Source organism: Vulpes lagopus, chromosome 24 (assembly GCF_018345385.1).
Source record: "Vulpes lagopus strain Blue_001 chromosome 24, ASM1834538v1, whole genome shotgun sequence".
In the NCBI taxonomy this organism is placed as follows: Eukaryota; Metazoa; Chordata; class Mammalia; order Carnivora; family Canidae; genus Vulpes; species Vulpes lagopus.
The window spans coordinates 10,315,655-10,332,590 of record NC_054847.1 but is presented as its reverse complement, the minus strand read 5'-3'; the positions used below and the strand labels follow the sequence as shown (position 1 = coordinate 10,332,590).

Below are 16,936 nucleotides of genomic sequence, written 5' to 3'. Positions count from 1 at the left end.
TCTGGAAAGTATCATGTATCAAGAACCTTTGAAATATGCATTCCGGGATGCCTGGGTGGCTCAGTGTTTGAGCGTCTGCCTTTGGCTCAGGTCCTGATCCCAGGATCCTGGGATCGAGTCCCACACCAGGCTCCCTGCAGGGAGTCTGCTTCTTCCTCTGTCTGTGTCTCTGCCTCTCTCTCTGCGGCTCTCATGAATGAATAAATAAAATCTTTTTTAAAAAGTGTATTCCAAAAAAAAAAAGTGTATTCCTTTTGACCTCCCTTCTACCTCTAACAATTAGTTCTAAGAAATGAGCACACACACACACACAAGAAGAAATAAACACAAAAGGAAAAGCATATTTATACATCACAAGATATTTATCACAGAACCATTGTGATGAAAAACACTCAAATGTCCCACAATAGAAGAACAATCAACAAAATTATTTTAAATCAAATTATTTTAATGTATGCCACCATTAAGATGATGCTCACCAAGAGTTTTAAAAGATGTCAGCACATGCTAAGAATGTAACATTAAGCGAAAAACCAGAATTCAAAATTTACATGTACAGTGTGATTCTTGCCATCTGTTTTTAAAAAGTGGTAAGTTGAATGACATGAAAATGCCCTTTTTTTGTAGGTCAAATGATTGAATACTGGTCATTTCATGTGGTTCAATCTCCTACATGCATAGATCACAAGATTGTAAAAAGAAAGATGTATTAGATGTTAATAATGGTTAACTTGGGGTGGTAAGTTTGTGGACATAGTTGTTATTTTTATTTGTATTTTTTCCACACTTTTCATTTCTCTCCAGTGGGTAAGTACTATTTTATAGCCAGAAGAAAAGGGTAATTAATTAAAAAGAAAAGAAAAGAAAAGAAAAAACAGGCACAAGGATAGTTTTGGGGAAGCCTTGCTGACAGCTGTTCATATGAAAATGACCTTGAAGTTCAAATGGCCCAAGCTCCGTGGTGTTAATACTGCAGGGAAAAAATGCAGGCTTCGGAGCCCAGAGACAAGGTTTCCAAACCCAGGGCTGTTACTCACCAGCAGTGTGACCTTGGGCAAATTACTTAACTTCTCTGAGCCTCAGATTCCTCATCTGCAAAGTGTGGATAATATCTACTTTGCAGGCTTGTAGGAACAAATAAAGTATCAGGTGGGGTATCTAGACAATGCCTGGCACTTAGAAGACACTTGGAGCGTGTTCATTTTTCCCCACCTCCACCTCCACCCCCATCATCCTTCCACCCTTCAACACAAGTCATCGGTCATATGAAGTATGAGTTATAAGAGAGCTGCTAAAAAAATTGGGCCAATCTCAGTTACAATAATGGAGTGCTGTGGGACAGCAGGAAACATTGGGGTGTTTGGAATGTTATGTCCAATTCTGGGCATGGTATTTTAAGAGGAGGCATGTTGATAAACTGGAACATTTCAGGAGAAGGGAAGAGTGCGTGAAAAAACTGGGTATATTACGCCCCAAGGAAAAAACAAACTTGGGGGAGAAAAGTATTAGAATGACTGACAGGTAGAAGCATAAGACCCAGAGTGTGAGCTCCAGGGTGAGGAAGTTACCAAAAAGAAATCTGACTCAGGGTGACCAAAAATTTTCTGAGAGCAAGAGGTAGTGTTTGATGGGATGGTTGCCATGTGACATTGAGCTTCCCCGCTGAGGTGACATGATCCCAGAAGCCAGAAGCCACCTCCCAGGAATGAGGAAGAGAGCCAAAAGGGCAGTAAGCTGCCTTTGCTAAATTAACGGTGCCTGGACTTTGGGACATCGAGGAGCAGTCAAATGTTAAGAAATCAGAGGACCAATAAATAGCCTATAATCTTGCCATGGGCAGGATGAGCCCCATACCTGAGGGCATGAGCCTCACTCCTAGGAACACATGGTTTGGCAGCTCCCAGTTCAGAAGCAGATTTGAGCCAGTCTGTGACAGCATGAGGAGGCAGGGGGTGACGAGTATGGGGTGTTTGGCCTGAATACTCTGCACTGTCCTGAGGTCGGGTTTGTTGTCTGCCAGGGAACCCTCAGGATGCCAGCCAACCCCACTTGCTCCTGCATTGTGTGTTTAAGTTCTGACCCAGAAAGAGCTCTCCTCCCAGGAGGCCTGCTGTGCCCTCCACATCTGCAGTGGGTGCCACCCCCCAGGGGGCTTGGGATCCAGAAGCCTCACTACTGTCTGTCCTAGATCAAGCTGCCTGTCTCTCTGCTGTATTTCCTGACTGGGCCAAATTCCTTCTGCATCCTCTAGATCAGGGGTCAGCAGACTTTTTCTGTAAAGAGATAGATAATAAATGTTTTAGACTTTGGATGCCACTTGGTGTCTTGCCGCTACTCAGCTCTGCTCTTGTAGTGCAAATGGCCGTAGCATGTCTCAATAAAACTTTACTTGCAAAGGCTGTGGCAACCTCTGCTGTAGATAAGCAAACCCATTTTATTCACTCAAGCGGCAGCCTGGTCTTTCTGCCAATTGGAGTCCACTATGGGCATTTGTCAATAAGTAGAGTGGCATGTGCCAAGTAAGGAAATTGAAAAAAGACAACCAACAAATGCACGTTTCCATCATCATTTGATTAAAAGAAAAAAGACATTTCTTTTTCAATCAATAGGATGATTCAGATCTCAGAGTAAAAGACAAAGCATGGACCAGAATCTAGGCTCCAGTAAATCACACAGTCTGGAAACCCTTCTGATCTTAGGGATTTTAATTTTTAAAAATTTTTTTATGGGCATTGAAGCCAAGGTAGGTCTCCTTTCCACTATTTTTGGTCAATTAAAATTCTGAGTTAAGTCCAAACTTTGCACTTATCTTTGTTAAATTTTAGCTCCCGGTTATTTTAGTTTCAATCCTAGATGAATATCATGGTTAAGGCCCTGGGCTTTGTCCTTTCCCAGCTGACTGGTCTAAGCCAACAGTGCCTCAGATGTGGTTTCAATAGAGATAACTCACAAAAACAAAAGCTCCCTGGGGTCCTCAATAGTTTTTAAGTGTGTAAAAGGGTTCCAAGGCCAAAAGGTTTGAGAACCACTGGCCTAGGCCAATCCTGTGTCCCATCCCTTTGCCAAGGATGGTCCAGGGGTGGACAGGCTCAAGTCATTTGGGGCCTCAAGTCATATGAGGATAAGCTTGCTGGGGGTTGGGTAAAGAAGTTTTCCTACTTTTAGGAAAGAGCCATAGAAAATCAGGCTGTCCCTCCTCCTGGACAAGCAGGCATCGGGGAGTCTGTGGCTGTCATCACCAATGGCAGTCACCTTCCATCAAGAGAGGTGCCAGCCTCAAGAAGAAGCCATCAGGATAGCAGGAGGAGAAATGGAAAGAACTCATCCTTTGGCAGCTTCTTAGGGCTGCTTTGTTAAAGAATTCTGAAGCCTGTTTTCTGCACCCCCAGTTACATGAGCCACATTTGTTTATTAGGCAAGTTGGAAATTTCTATTTCTTGCAGCCCAGAGCATCCTTTCGAACCTTTAGGATGCCATCCATCATAAGAAGGTTCTTTCTTAGTTTTATGGCTTTTGACAATGTGATCACATAAACTTCCTGTCCTCAGATACTCAGTGATAGAAGTGGTAACCTGCAGGGGTCCTTCAAAACCGTCGGTACCCACTGATCAATGCTTGTTGGTCTCTCGTTATTAAAGCACCCTGCTCTGGCCAGATCTGAAGACCTCGTGTGTTTCCCCAAACCGGATGACAAGCCCTGGGAGGGAAGAAACTCAAGTCTCCACTCTGGTCCCCCAATTGGTCTCCATACAGAGCAGAACTGGCCAGAGGTTAGAGTCTTAGAACAAATTCAGAAGTGGGTATGGTCTGTCTCAAGACCTCATGCTTTCTCCCTTCACTCTGCTGCTCTCTCCTCCCCACCCATGCTTCTCTAACACCCCCACCCCATCCTCCAAGGGACCAGTAAACCTGTCCATCTGGACTCCCACTGGGGAGTTTAGCCCACGGGGCTGCAAAAGAGCATCTCACAGGGGGCATGCACTGTACTAGGGAGGTAGCAGAAGCTAGAGGAAGGATAGGACACCTGGGTGGCTCAGTGGTTGAACATCTGCCTTTGGCTCAGGTTGTGATCCTGGGGTCCCAGGATCGAGTCCTGCATTGGGCTCCCCACAGGGAGCTTGTTTCTCCCTCTCACTGTGTCTTGCCTCTCTCTGTATTTCTCATGAATAAATAAATAAAATCTTAAAAAAAAAAAAAAGAAACTAGAAGAAAGAACACAGGCTCTTTTTGGAATTAACTTGGTTTGACTCCTGCCTCCACTAGTTTCTGAGCATGTTCCTTAACCCCTCTGAGCCTCGGTCTCTTCATCTGCAAAATAGGGACAATTTTACAATGAATCTTTCTGAGGATTTCGTGTCACTGTATCAAGCAGCCAGCTCATGGTAGGTGGTCACTACAACAACAAACATTCATTGGGCACCTGGTAGGTGCCAGGCATTGTGCTGGGGTCTGGGGGCCTGGAAGTGAACAAGCGACTGATTTATCCCTGTAATATCCCTACACCTAGACCCAAGTCTGGCTCACAGTAGGTGCTTAGTAAATGTTGGTTAAGTGAATTAAAGCCTTTGAAGAGCTCATATTTTAGTGAGAGAGATGGATGCCCATGGCACATGCTGACAATTTCATTTAACGTAGTAGGTAGTAGGTGGGGGCCAATGAAACATTAAGGGAGCCCATCCTGGGGGTGGGGAGGTGGGAAGAAAGGGCTTTCTGGAGTTGATGGGCAGGAGTGGAGTCTTGAAGGATGTGTGCAAATCAGGCAGGAAAAGTAAGGATGAGGGGCTCTCTGAAACTCCTGGGCACTCCAGGCACCCGGAGAAGCTCAGCCCACTGGTGAGCATCCCCTCTTAAATGGGCCAGCCCTACACCAGTCTGCTCGTTCCTTCCCATCAGAGCCCAAGACACCCCGAGAGCAAACATTTATTGAGCACTTACTGTAGCCAGGCACCCTGCTCAGCACTTCCCTGGGTTACCTCATTTGGTTCTCTTGACAAGTCTGTGAGGTCACAACCATTATTAGCCACATTTCCTCGATGGAGAAACTGAAGCACAGAGAAGTTAAGTCCTTCCCTCCCCGACCAAGGTCACAGTCAGGGTTCAGACTCTCCAGTCTGGGTCCAGGCATTTAGCCACCATGTTGCTTCTCTTTTGCTTTCATGACTAAATCACCGCCCGTCTCATGGTGGCACAGGGCAGTTCTCACCGTGTCTGGGTCTTCGAGAACACCATCTCCGTCATGAACACCAGACCAGGGCAGCGAGGCAGGCCCAGCGAACCCCAGGTGATGAGCAGGGGACATGGGGGGTAACAGGAGCAGCTCCCAGTCCCCTGGTCTTGACCTGGGGCTGGCCCTACTCTGTCCTCTCCCAGAGGGCTTCTCACCCTATAGGCCTCCACCTGGAAAAGAGGGGCAGACAGGCTTACCCGCTTCTCATTGGACGAGTCATTCACGTTAACCCCACAGGCCAGGTCTGGCCTGGGGAAGGTCTCCGACCAGCCATCCTGCGTGCAGTTTCGAAACATGGAACCTATGGGGGCCAAGCATCCTGCAGGTGAGCGGCACCCTATGGTCCCAGCAGCTTTCCTCCGCTGGACCCCAAGCCCCCCACAGGACTTGAGGTCACCCCATCCCTCACCTCCATTCCCACCCCCACCCCACCCCTCACCTTCCCTTCCCAGGCTCCAATCTCAGCTCCAAGGTCCCTTGGCGCTCCAGGAGGGACTTCCCCATACTCCACCCCTACTGGCTGGGGTGCCACTTCTGGCTTTTTGAGGGTTTTCCCAAAACAGGGGCTGCTCCCAACCCGCTGGGTGTTCACAGGAGGTGAATAATAAACCTTCACGCTGGTAGGACACCAGTACTCTTTCAAGGGATTGCAGTGTCCCATAAGATTCAAGAGGCCAAGTGTCGTGCTCAAGGACAACAGTCTCAAGCAATTTTGATTATACAAAACCCCAACCAAAAAAACCCATTCATCTCACTAATGATGACTTATTTACTCAATTATAAAACTCTGAGCTCTACTATAATAACACATGGTGATTACTACGTGCCAGACACCGTTCTAAGCCTATGGCAGGTAGCAACTCATTTAATCCTAGCAAGACTATGAGCTAGGCAGTTACTTTTCCTGTAAAATAAATTATAACGTGTAAATACTGCATCCATTTTACAGTTGGGGAAACTGAGGCAAAAGCAGTTAAATAATCTGCTTAAGATCACAGCATAGGATGTGGGGGAAATGAGATTTGACCCCAGGTCTCCGACCCTTAATCTTAGCCACACACTATGTACTGGCCCCCTTTCTTTCTCCTGCTTATCCTAATCCCAGGTCTGCACTGTCGTTTCATGGGTGGCTTCCCCGAGAATCTGGCACCCTTGGAAAGGATCTGGCCACACCCATGGTGAAATTTCCTCTGGCTCCTGGTGCTACTGCCGCACCAAGGAAGTTCCATTTCAAATCTAACTCCACAACCTGCTAACCAACACCTGAAAACCACCACCAGAGCAGCGGCACTGAAGTCAACCTCCGAGGGGGCCACCCCTCATGGAAAGGAGGGACTTCTCAGTCCTTCAGGCCACATCTCTGCATTTCTCTGCATTGTGAATCACAGGATAACTGGAGTCTTCCCGCAGAGCTCACTGCCCTTCTCCAGCACAGGGTCAAAGCCAAGTCCAGAGCCCCACACACAGTCGTGGCTGGCTTTCCCGCCTCCCCTGGCAGAGGATGAGTTCCTGAGGGCTCCAGGTGCCTACCCAGACCCCTTGCTCATCTATTTGCTGACCAGCTGGCCAGAAGAGCCACTGAGTGCAGCTGAAGCGCCCTCTCTAAACTCTTCTATAAGAGAACAGGGAAGTTTGCCCACAAGGACCTTTTAGAACAGCAGCCTGAAGACATGGGAAGGGGAGCTGCCAGCTGAGAAGGAAGCCTTGGGAAGCCACCAGGAGGAGGTGCCCTCCATTGACTGAATGGTTCACAGGGTTCAGGGTCAAACAGGTTCCACTGAACTAGAGAAATCTGGCTGGCATTTCTAGAACCAGCCACGATGCTAATGTACAGATTCTGATCGAATCGTCATAGCACCCAGTGAGGGAGGTCCACTAGTTTATTCTACAGACAAGAAAACCGAGCCCCAGAATTGAGCAACAGTCCCCAGCCAGGATGTGACTCTGCAGTCCCGGGGAAGCTTCTAGCACCAGGAGACCACGGACTTCTGGATCTAGGGAATGCCAGTCCGTGAGGGCTCCTGAGACCTGGAGGACGGGTTTCCAACTAGTCAGATCTGAGTCTGAAACCCGGCACTGCCTCTTGGCCATCTGGGTGTGACCTTAGGGGCATCACTTCTCTGTGCCCAGTGAGAATAACCACTCACCCTGCAAGACTGGGCAGGAAACATGATAGCATGTGGAAAGGGCCCAGGCTGGTGCCAGGCACAAGTGAACACCAGAGTGTGACTCCCTCCTCCTTTTAGCTTTTCCAAAATAGACCAGGGGTGGTGGGGCTTGGAGTCATGGAATTGAGGAGGGGGTGGGAGATTTCCACAGTTAAGTCGAGGGAGTGAGGCTGTGCAACAGGAAAGAATGGTGGTCAGATTTAGGCCGGCTGGATGGGAAGTTGAATTCAGAGAACACAAACTCCCTGGAGCCCAGAGCTAGGTATCGTATCAGTGTGTCCCTTGAGGCTGGCCTGGGCTGCCTGTTTGAGGGTCTCCTCCTCACTGACCCAGTGGGATGCCCCAGACAGAGGCTGCATGTGATCCAGGCCAGGCCCTGGTGTGGCAGAGACAAGGGTTGGGCTCTCTCTAGAGTCCCTTCAACCCCACCCACTCCCTCTGGAGTTAATTTCTAATAGGTCAGGGGTCGTTACCAGGTTCAGGACACTGTATACCTTGAGGTTCCTTGCAGGTACAGTCAGTATTTTTGTGCATGTACATATGTGCAGTTTGGAGAAGAGCCCGTCCACACCTTTGATCCAATTCTCAAAAGGCTCCAGGACCCTAACCAGGCTAGGAACCTCTACTGCTTTAAGGCTCCAATCCCAAGATAGAAGGGAAAGGCCAAAGCCTGCCCCTGCCCGGGAGGTGTGTTTTCTAACTAGGAACTCTGGAAGACCGATGCTCCATTAAGAATCACAGGAATGCATCCTGGAGGGAACATTCGAGGCCTTGGCACATACAGAAAAATATCTGGGGGCAGATTCCGGCCTGCAGTTTCTTCGGTCACATGGACAACCAACCTGTCTGGGCCCCTGTAATGGGTGCCCTGAGAAATAATTAAACTTATGATTATTATTTTCTTGTTTCAAAAGGAAGGGTTGGTCCAAAACACCAGACTGTCCTCATGTCCTCCCTGGGTGCTCCTCCCTGCGTTGGGGGCCCCTGGAATCCTGTGGGACTGAGGGAAGCTTTCCTTCCTGACCAGGTGGGCGGATGTTGGGATCTATGGGGCGGGAAGGTGATGCTCAGAAGATGGTTCTTGGTGACTGGGGCCAGACTAGTGCTGACCCGCGCCCCTGGACTGGCTGGTACCCTGGGCCTGGGGCTGGGGGGTTGCGGGGGAGGGTGAGCTGACACTGCCCCCCAACAAGCGCAGGGCTCTCAGCCGGCTGGGCCTCCCCTGGACGCCCAGACGGGTGGTTCCTGCGGCCCCGCAGCGACACCGCGTGGCAGCAAGAAGAAACTGCAGCAGAGGTAGGGGCGGGACCCCAGCTTCCTCACCCGCAGTGAGCAGACCTGGACCTGCACCTGGACCTGCACCCCCGGTGAACTCCCGCGGGTCTTTTTTTTTTAAGTATTTTTTTTTTATTGGAGTTCAGTTTGCCAACATATAGCATAACACCCAGTGCTCATCCCATCAAGTGCCCCCCCTCAGTGTCCATCACCCATTCACCCTCACCCCCTGCCCACCTCCCTTTCCACCACCCCTAGTCCGTTTCCCAGAGTTAGGAGTCTCTCGTGTTCTGTCTCCCTCTCTGATATTTCCCACACATTTTCTCTCCAGTGGGTCTTGAGCAATTAAAGCGTAGGGGATCCTCCAAAAGGAGTCAGTGGCTACTAGTTAATGAGGCAGGCAGGCGTTCTAGCAAGTGATCGGAATGATTTGGCCATGAGCACGGCTCTAACTGGCCCGGCTGCAGGAAGGTAGGAGGGATGATGGTGGGGGAGGCAGAGGTGTTGCCAGCGCCCTGAGGGAGAGGCTGGGAGAGGAGGAGAGCTTCAAGTCCCTCCAACAGGAGAACTCGGTCAGCGAGGAAGGAGCACTGGACAGGGAGTCCAGGATCTGGTCCTGGCCTTGCATCTGACCAGCACATTGCTCCAGGTCAACCATGTGTGGATTAATCTTGTGTGTTGCGAGCTCTATGGACCCCCAACACAGACTTGGAAGGGTGATGCTGGGAGGAAAAGACTGTTGGTAGGCCTGCAGGCATGTGTGTGCAGGATGGAGGTTGTGGGAGGGCAACAAGGGAAAAGAGAGGGAGAGAAAGGACAAAGGAAGATATTTAGGGGTGCCTGGGTGGCTCAGTCAGCTAAGCATCTGCCTTCAGCTCTGGTCGTGGTCTCCAGGTCCTGGGATCCAGCTGTGAGTCAGGGCTTCCTGCTCGGCAGGGAGTCTGCTCTCTCTCTCTCTCTCTCTCTCACAAATAAAAAATAAAATCTTTTTTTTTTTTAAGAAAAGGAAGATATTTAAAATTAATTTCCAAGCCCAGACTTATAGATTGGTCTTGTTTATTCTCCCCATTTTACAGGGGAGAAAATCGAGGCTGAGAATGAATAACTTGGGCTCTCAGGCGGAGATTGACACCTGGCTAGACCATGCTTTCCCACGTCCCTCGCAGGTCGGTGTCACCACCCTACTGAGTTCTGGCAGAGGCAGTGTGGGCAGAAGCAGGATCATGTGCAGGCCTGGTGCTAATCAGGGACAGCTGGTGTGGATGTCAGGCAGGCAGGTAGTGTCTGTATGAAGGCTTTGAGATTTGGGACACCTGTGTCAGCAGCTGGTATTATCCAAGCCGTAAGTGGAGAAGGGGGACTCGAACCTGTCTCCTGGTTCCCTGCAGTTCCCGTCTGCTGGGCATCAATGGCTGAGCGGGAGAGTGTGCACCTCAGATCTGGAGGGGGAGGGGTTATGTGCACATGTGTGTGCACCTGCATACTAGAGAATTACACGGTGAGGAATTTACACTCCTCTCCCACACTTCATGGTCTTGGTCCCCCACCCCCACCCCCAGTCATCCTTTCCTTACCTGGCTTTGGGATGCTGGTGGGTTTCAGTGTTAGACCATCTTTTCTGGTTCATTCTCATTAAGGTCCTCGTTGGTCAGGGAAGAAGGACAGCAGGGCCAGGCCAGGCTTTAGGCTTTAAATGACCTCATGGAGGGCAGGGGCCAAAGGCCACGAAACTACCTTGCTTCCAGCCAGCGTCACCCCCATCTCGAGGTTGGAGTCCCACCTTGACCATGGCTTCGAGGACAGGGCATTGGTTTTGAAGTTGGAGAAATCTGGGTTTGAATCTCAGTTTCTCCACCTTCTAGCTGTGAACCTTAGGCAAAGTGCTAAAGTTCTCGTAGTCTCTGTTATTTTTGCTCATTATTGGGTCAAGGGGAAGAGGCAAGGTCTCTGATGTACAGGGCAGTTGTGACAGTTAAATGAGCCCATGTTTATGAAAATGCCCAGCGTGGACTGGGGCTTTAGACCATGTCAGTCCCTGAATATTCCCTGTCGGAGACAGTCCCACCTCCCTGCCTCAAATTAAGAAAATCCTTGGGCAATCCGGGTGGCTCAGCAGTTTAGCGCTGCCTTCAGTCCAGGGTCTGATCCTGAAGACCAGGGATCGAGTCCCATGTCAGGCTCCCTGCATGGAGCCTGCTTCTCCTTCTGCTTATGTCTCTGCCTCTCTGTGTGTGTGTGTGTCTCTCATGAGTAAATAAACAAAATCTTAAAAAATAAAAATAAAAATCCTTGTAAACTGCAGTATTCCCCGGGGCAAGAGATCCCCAGGAGGCCAGGGGCTTTCAGGGAGGGTAAATTTATCAGCAGGACCTAGTAGAATGGACAGATAGGAAGGAAGTGTTCTGGAAAGCTTGGTTGTGCCAGGGTGGGACCCAGACCCAGGGCCTGGAACAAACCGTCTGGTTGATAAGGGGACAGAAGCATGGAAGGAAATGGGGGAGCATATATGGGGGTATGGGACAGAGAGAAGCAAGCCCAGTCTCCTTTATCATGTCCTAGTAAAGGCCTCCTGGCCCCCTCCCTTAGGACCCTGCAATCGAGCCCACCCCATACCCCCAAGCAAGGCCTCCAATCCCCAGCAGGGACCACCTCCCACCATTCCATCCACCGCTTGTCCCCAGAGGTTCCTGGGCCTCCAGGCCAGTGCGTGCCCCCACAAGAGGGCCACCTCCTGCCTCACAGCCAGCACCCCCTGCACTGTGTGGTTACCGTTTCTGCCAGTGAGCATCCGGAGGAATTGCGGGCACCCCACTTCCACAGTCTGTCCCAGAACGGAGGAGGGCCAGCAGCTCATGTTGTCCCACAGCCCCTCGCAACCTGCCAAGAGGAGCCACGGCATTAGACAGGATGGAGCATGGGCCGAGGGCCTCCCCCACCACCTGTCACCGTCCCCAGCGCTCCGGGGCCTGCTCAGAGTTCCCATTAGGCAGTGACTCTCCAGGTCAGGAACCAAAGGCTGTCTGATGTGCCTTTGTATCTCTGGGGCCATCTACACAGTAAGCACTCACGCTGAAGGCACGAAGGAAGGAAAGAACACATATTATCTGATATCAGCCTTACAAGGGCAGGTCTGGATTTCTCTAGAACAGAAGAGAGAATACCTCTTGGTGGCAGCTTGCATTAGACTGGGGAGCGGGGGATCTCTAGCCTGGCTGCGTAGTGTCACCATCTAAGGAGCTTTAAAAACATACACCTTTAAAGCTTTACATCTAAGGAGCTTTAAAAACACCCAGGGATCCTGATTTACCCGGTCTGGGGAGGGGCCCAGGCATGACACTGCATTACCACAGGCTCCTGTGCCCTTCCCGGCATGCATCCCTTGGAAAACAGGCTTGCGTCTGTGCACTGACTCCTGAATTCCAGGATCTGGTCAGCCAGGTTCCAGCTGTGGACACTGCTCACCAGACCAGAGCAGAGACCGCCAGAGCTTGCGGGCTCCCGGTGACTCTGGCCTCCCCAGCTGCCCCTGGGACGGCGACACTGTGTTGGGAAGGCCCGTAACAGGTGATCCGCTGTGTCTACGTGAGTTATTCTAGCGTCTGGGGTCTGGAAGATGGGGCTGACCCATGTCCTTTCTCTTCTGCCGAAGTCTCCATATATGACTGCAGGATGCCTCATTTACAATGAGCCACATCTCTTGTATTCGAAGCAGTTGGGGCATTTTCCAGCCGTGGAAAAATGCAAGGGCCTCTTTCCTCACTTTGGGAGAAATGAATTCAGGGCTGGGCCTGGCCAGGTCAGCCAAGGCACGGGCCCACGGCTCCTGCCCAGGTCAGACAACCCACATCCAGTTGGCCAGACAGACGGAGAGGGTGCCAGGGCATCTGGCAGGATTCCTGACCTGGGTCATCAGGCTGGGCCCATGGGGACACTGCCCTGGTGCAGATGGCAGCAGAGGAGCGGCTGGTGGTAAGGTGGGAGCAGGCTCCCCTCCACATGAGTAGGGTCCCCCTGACAGCTGGCTCATATCAGCCCTACAGGAGAAAAGCCTGGGGATGGGGCCAACCCAGATCAGCGCTGCACATGCATCAGACCCTGTGGAGCCCGTAGGGGTTGGGTAAGGTCACTGGCCCACAGCATGGGTGATGGAGATGAGGAGCCCAAGCCCCAAAAGGCAAAGTGACGGGATCCCTGGGTGGCGCAGCGGTTTGGTGCCGGCCTTTGGCCCAGGGCGCGATCCTGGAGACCCCGGATCGAGTCCCACGTCGGGCTCCCGGTGCATAGAGCCTGCCTTCTCCCTCTGCCTGTGTCTCTGCCCCTCTCTCTCTCTCTCTCTCTGTGACTATCATAAATAAATAAAAAATTTAAAAAAATATTAAAAAAAAAAAAAGGCAAAGTGACATGAGCAAGAGGACAGAGCTAATCCTGGTGGAGCCGGAATCCCACCCTCCAGGCTGCTTGGTGGCAGCAGACCTGATGCTACTACCTCCACGGGGCATTGCTCGTGTCTTGAGCACTGTGATGTGCTATGATGCAGCCACACTCTCTCTTCCAGCCTCAACTCAGAGGGCATTGGAATAGACCTAGTGTTCCCAGTATGAGGAGCACATCCCCAGTGGCATGCTCTTCTAGCTGGTACATGGCTAAATGCTTTCCATTTTATTTTTTTTATTTTTTATTTTTTTTTGCTTTCCATTTTAATAGGTTACTCGTTTTTTTTTTTTTAAAGAGGATTTAATATGCATTAAAAAGTTATAGAACTAGCATGTCACAGCTGTGATTTTATACCTGTTATTATTTAGGATGAGGCTAAGTTAAAAAGTAAAAGTCTATTGAAGAAAAGGGAATCCTTGGGGCGCCTGGGTGGCTCAGTCATTTGGGCATCTGACTCTTATTTTTGGCTCAGGTCATGATCTCAGGGTCTGGAGATTGAGCCTGGCATCAGGCTCTAGGCTGAGCACAGGGTCTGCTTGAGATTCTCCGTTGCCCTCTGCCCCTCTCCCCACTCACATTCTCTCTCTCTTTCTCCAAAATAAATAAATACATCTTTTTAGGAACGTAGGAGGGAAAAAAAAAAACATAAGAGGGACGCTCATACACTGTTGGGGGAATGTAAACTGGTACAACCACCATGGAAAACAGTATGGAGGCGCCTCAAAAAATAAAAATAGTACTACTGCACGATCCAGCAATCACACTTCTGGGTATATCCCCCCAAAAGTGAAATCAGGACCTCAAAGAGATCTCTGCACTCCCGTGTCCACTGCAGCATTGTTCACAATAGCCAAGCTGTGGAAGCAGCCCACGTGTTCACCGAACCATGACTGGATAAGGAAGATTACAATGGCGCATTACTCAGCCTTAAAAACTAAAGAAATCCTCCCACTTGTGACTTGTGGTAAACAAGAATTCTGGTGTGAACAACATGCTTGGGAGAAAACAGAAAAGGAGCAAGACTTCCCTCGGACTGGGAAGAAAAGGAAGGCAAGTGATGAGTGGGACGTACAAGGTTCCAGAAAGAGGTGTGAGAGCCCTGCCGTCCAGCCAGCCCTGGATGGTGGGAGAGCCCAGAGGAGAAAGGGCTGTAGGGACCGTCTAGACCAGCAGGACCACAGACAAGCCTTGCAGAGCCCATGCCTCCCAGCGAAGCACAGAAATCTGTTGGCCATCGCTCTCAAGACCACTCTCTTGGCCACCAAGCTCAGGACCACGTGGGCTCCCCCAGATACCAGGGTGCCCTGTGGATCTCTGATACCCTGGGCAAGATGTGGGGAAGAGCCACAAAATCCCAAGGCTTAGGTTAGGTTTCTTCACCCCAGGAGAATGGAGTCAGAATTAAAGTTACAGAAAACTGAGAAAGTTCTCTTTTTGCCCACTGGAGTTGATGGACAGACATCGGTCTCCTTTGCTCTTGTGAAGCCCCTGGCACTGGGCCAGCCGAGGCTCGGTGACGTAGCCTCCTTCTGTCCTGCAGTCCTGCTGTCCTGCCTCACCCCCTGCCCCTGTAGAGAGGGGTGGCCCATGGGCAGGTCTGGCAACGGGGAGGGGCTGGATTACAGGTAAAGGTGATCCAAGAGAGGGCAGCACAGTGCCTGGCATCTCTACATCCCCACCCAGCCCAGTGCCTGACAAACAGCCAGCCTTCTGCCAACTGCATGTCTGCCCTGCATCCACCCAGAGGGGAGCATCCATCTTCCAGGCCTTGATTTATTTATAAATGAGCTCAGATGGCCTGACGATAACCCGAGAGCATTTCCGGAGCCTTGTGTCAGGCGGCAGTGCCATGGGGCCAGGACCAAGCCAGGCCCCCGGGGATGTGCCGGGTGGGGACAGAGGGTCCTCCGGCCCTCCAAGCCCCCCACACCTCCCCTGCTGCTTGCTGGGCCAGCTAAGGGAGGTCACGGGGACCCAAGTTCCTCCTGGCCTCGCCCTTCGGGTCCTCCCTTAGCTTCTGCCTGCATCAGTGTTAACTCTCTCCTCCCACTAGAGCTGCCGTAGCCATCTTCCAGGTGCCTCCTGACCCTGCTCACTGCCACCCACCCTGTGTCCTCCCCGAGGCCCCGCAGCAGTTCAGGGGCTCCTGCAGCCACCCGTTCCTCGGCTTCATCGCGTCTCTCTTTACCTTTCTCAGCTACCCCAGCCCCATCCCTAGGCCATCCACCGGGCAACTCGGTGAGGCCTCCTGGGTTTTGCTAATGAGCTGATCTACAGTATCCGGGTCAGGAAAGGTGTTGCCCTCCAGGTGATGGCTGGACCACACACAGGAGTGGTCAGGATGGGGTCAAGGGAACTGAAGTCCCAGGTGAAAAAGACATTTCAAAGCAGAGCACGGGAGGAACAGCTAAACAGCCTGGAGGTCGGGGGGCAGTTCTCTTTAAACCAGGAAGCATGGGGCACCTGGGTGGCTCAGTGGTTGAGGATCTTCCTTCAGCTCAGGGCATGATCCTGGGATCGAGTCCTGCAATCAGGATCCCTGCAGGGAGCCTGCTTCTCCCTCTGCCTATGTCTCTGCCTCTCTCTGTGTCTCTCATGAATAGATAACTAAAATCTTTTTTTAAAAATCCCAAAACCAGGAAGCACAAGCTGTTCCACAGAATACACTGCATTGGGAGTAGTGAGTTCCCCACCACTAAAAGTATTCAAGCAGGGCACGGAATTAGCAGACTGGAAAATACTTTAGATGTTGCATGGAGGCTTCGAGAGATACGAGGAAGGACCCTTAGAGCCTGAGGCTGAAGGCTGCTTTCCTTAAGGTGAGCTCCTGAGCACTGTGCGCTGAGCCCGTCCCCTCTCAGGCACTGGGCAAACTGTACATTGCCCTGCAGAATCCTCTCATCCACCCCAATAGCTCTTTCTCACCCGGCCTAAAGCTCTTTGTTTCATGCTGCCTCTCCCATGAATTAAAGATTAATTAGCATCAACAGTCTGTCTTTTTTTTTTTTTCCAACTTCTAAATCCCTTCTTAGGAGTGTGAGGGTATCAATCATTCACAGCTCAGGCAGGGTTGCAAACTACAAAATTCTCTGGATTTAGAGTCAAGACATGTGAGATAGAGTCCTATTTCAGCTCTGGGTGATCCTGAGTCTCTTGGGGCCTCTGTTTTCCTCATCTGTGAATTGGGGTTAATCACAGTACCTACTTTCCGGGGTAAAAACTAAAAAAAAAAAAAAAAAAGAAGAAGAAGAAGAAGTCTGAAATGTTACACAAACATAAGTTACTTGTTTCTGAAAAATGAGCCAAGATTTGTTGTGCCGAGCAAAGGAGAGGGGAAGTGAGCTGTGGGCAGGGTGGGCGTGTCAGGCACTGGGGGAAGACAGTTGGCTTCTGGAACCCTTCAAGAGGAGAATCCAGAAAAGGAGCTGGGAATGTTTGCTAGAAAAAAACTGTGTTAGGGATCCCTGGGTGGTGCAGCGGTTTGGCGCCTGCCTTTGGCCCAGGGCGCGATCCTGGAGACCCGGGATCGAATCCCATGTCGGGCTCCCGGTGCATGGAGCCTGCTTCTCCCTCTGCCTGTGTCTCTGCCTCTCTCTCTCTCTCTGTGACTATCATAAATAAATAAAAATTAAAAAAAAAAGAAAAAAACTGTGTTAAAAGCAGCATGTCTGAAATACTGGTGTAGACTACAGTGTGAATGAACCTCGAAAACATGCTCAGTGGGAGAAGGCAGACACAGGTCACATACTGTAGGATTCTGTTTAGAAATCCAAGGTCAGGAGCACCCGGGTGGCTCAGTGGTTGAGTGTCTGCCTTCGGCTCAGGTCGTGAC

The 16,936-nt window shown here is 50.7% G+C and overlaps 1 protein-coding gene across 2 annotated transcripts in view; it reads right to left on the bottom strand.

The window, feature by feature from the left end:
* The window catches only part of SCTR (secretin receptor), a 74,369-nt gene that overhangs the window by 25,229 nt on the left and 32,204 nt on the right, over positions 1 to 16,936 (bottom strand). For both annotated transcript variants that reach the window (XM_041739774.1, XM_041739775.1), the window contains exons 3-4: positions 11,440 to 11,547; positions 5,425 to 5,528 (exon numbers count right to left, since the gene is read on the bottom strand). In XM_041739774.1, coding sequence (XP_041595708.1) covers positions 5,425 to 5,528; positions 11,440 to 11,547 — 212 coding nt within the window. The remainder of the gene's footprint in view (positions 1 to 5,424; positions 5,529 to 11,439; positions 11,548 to 16,936) is intronic.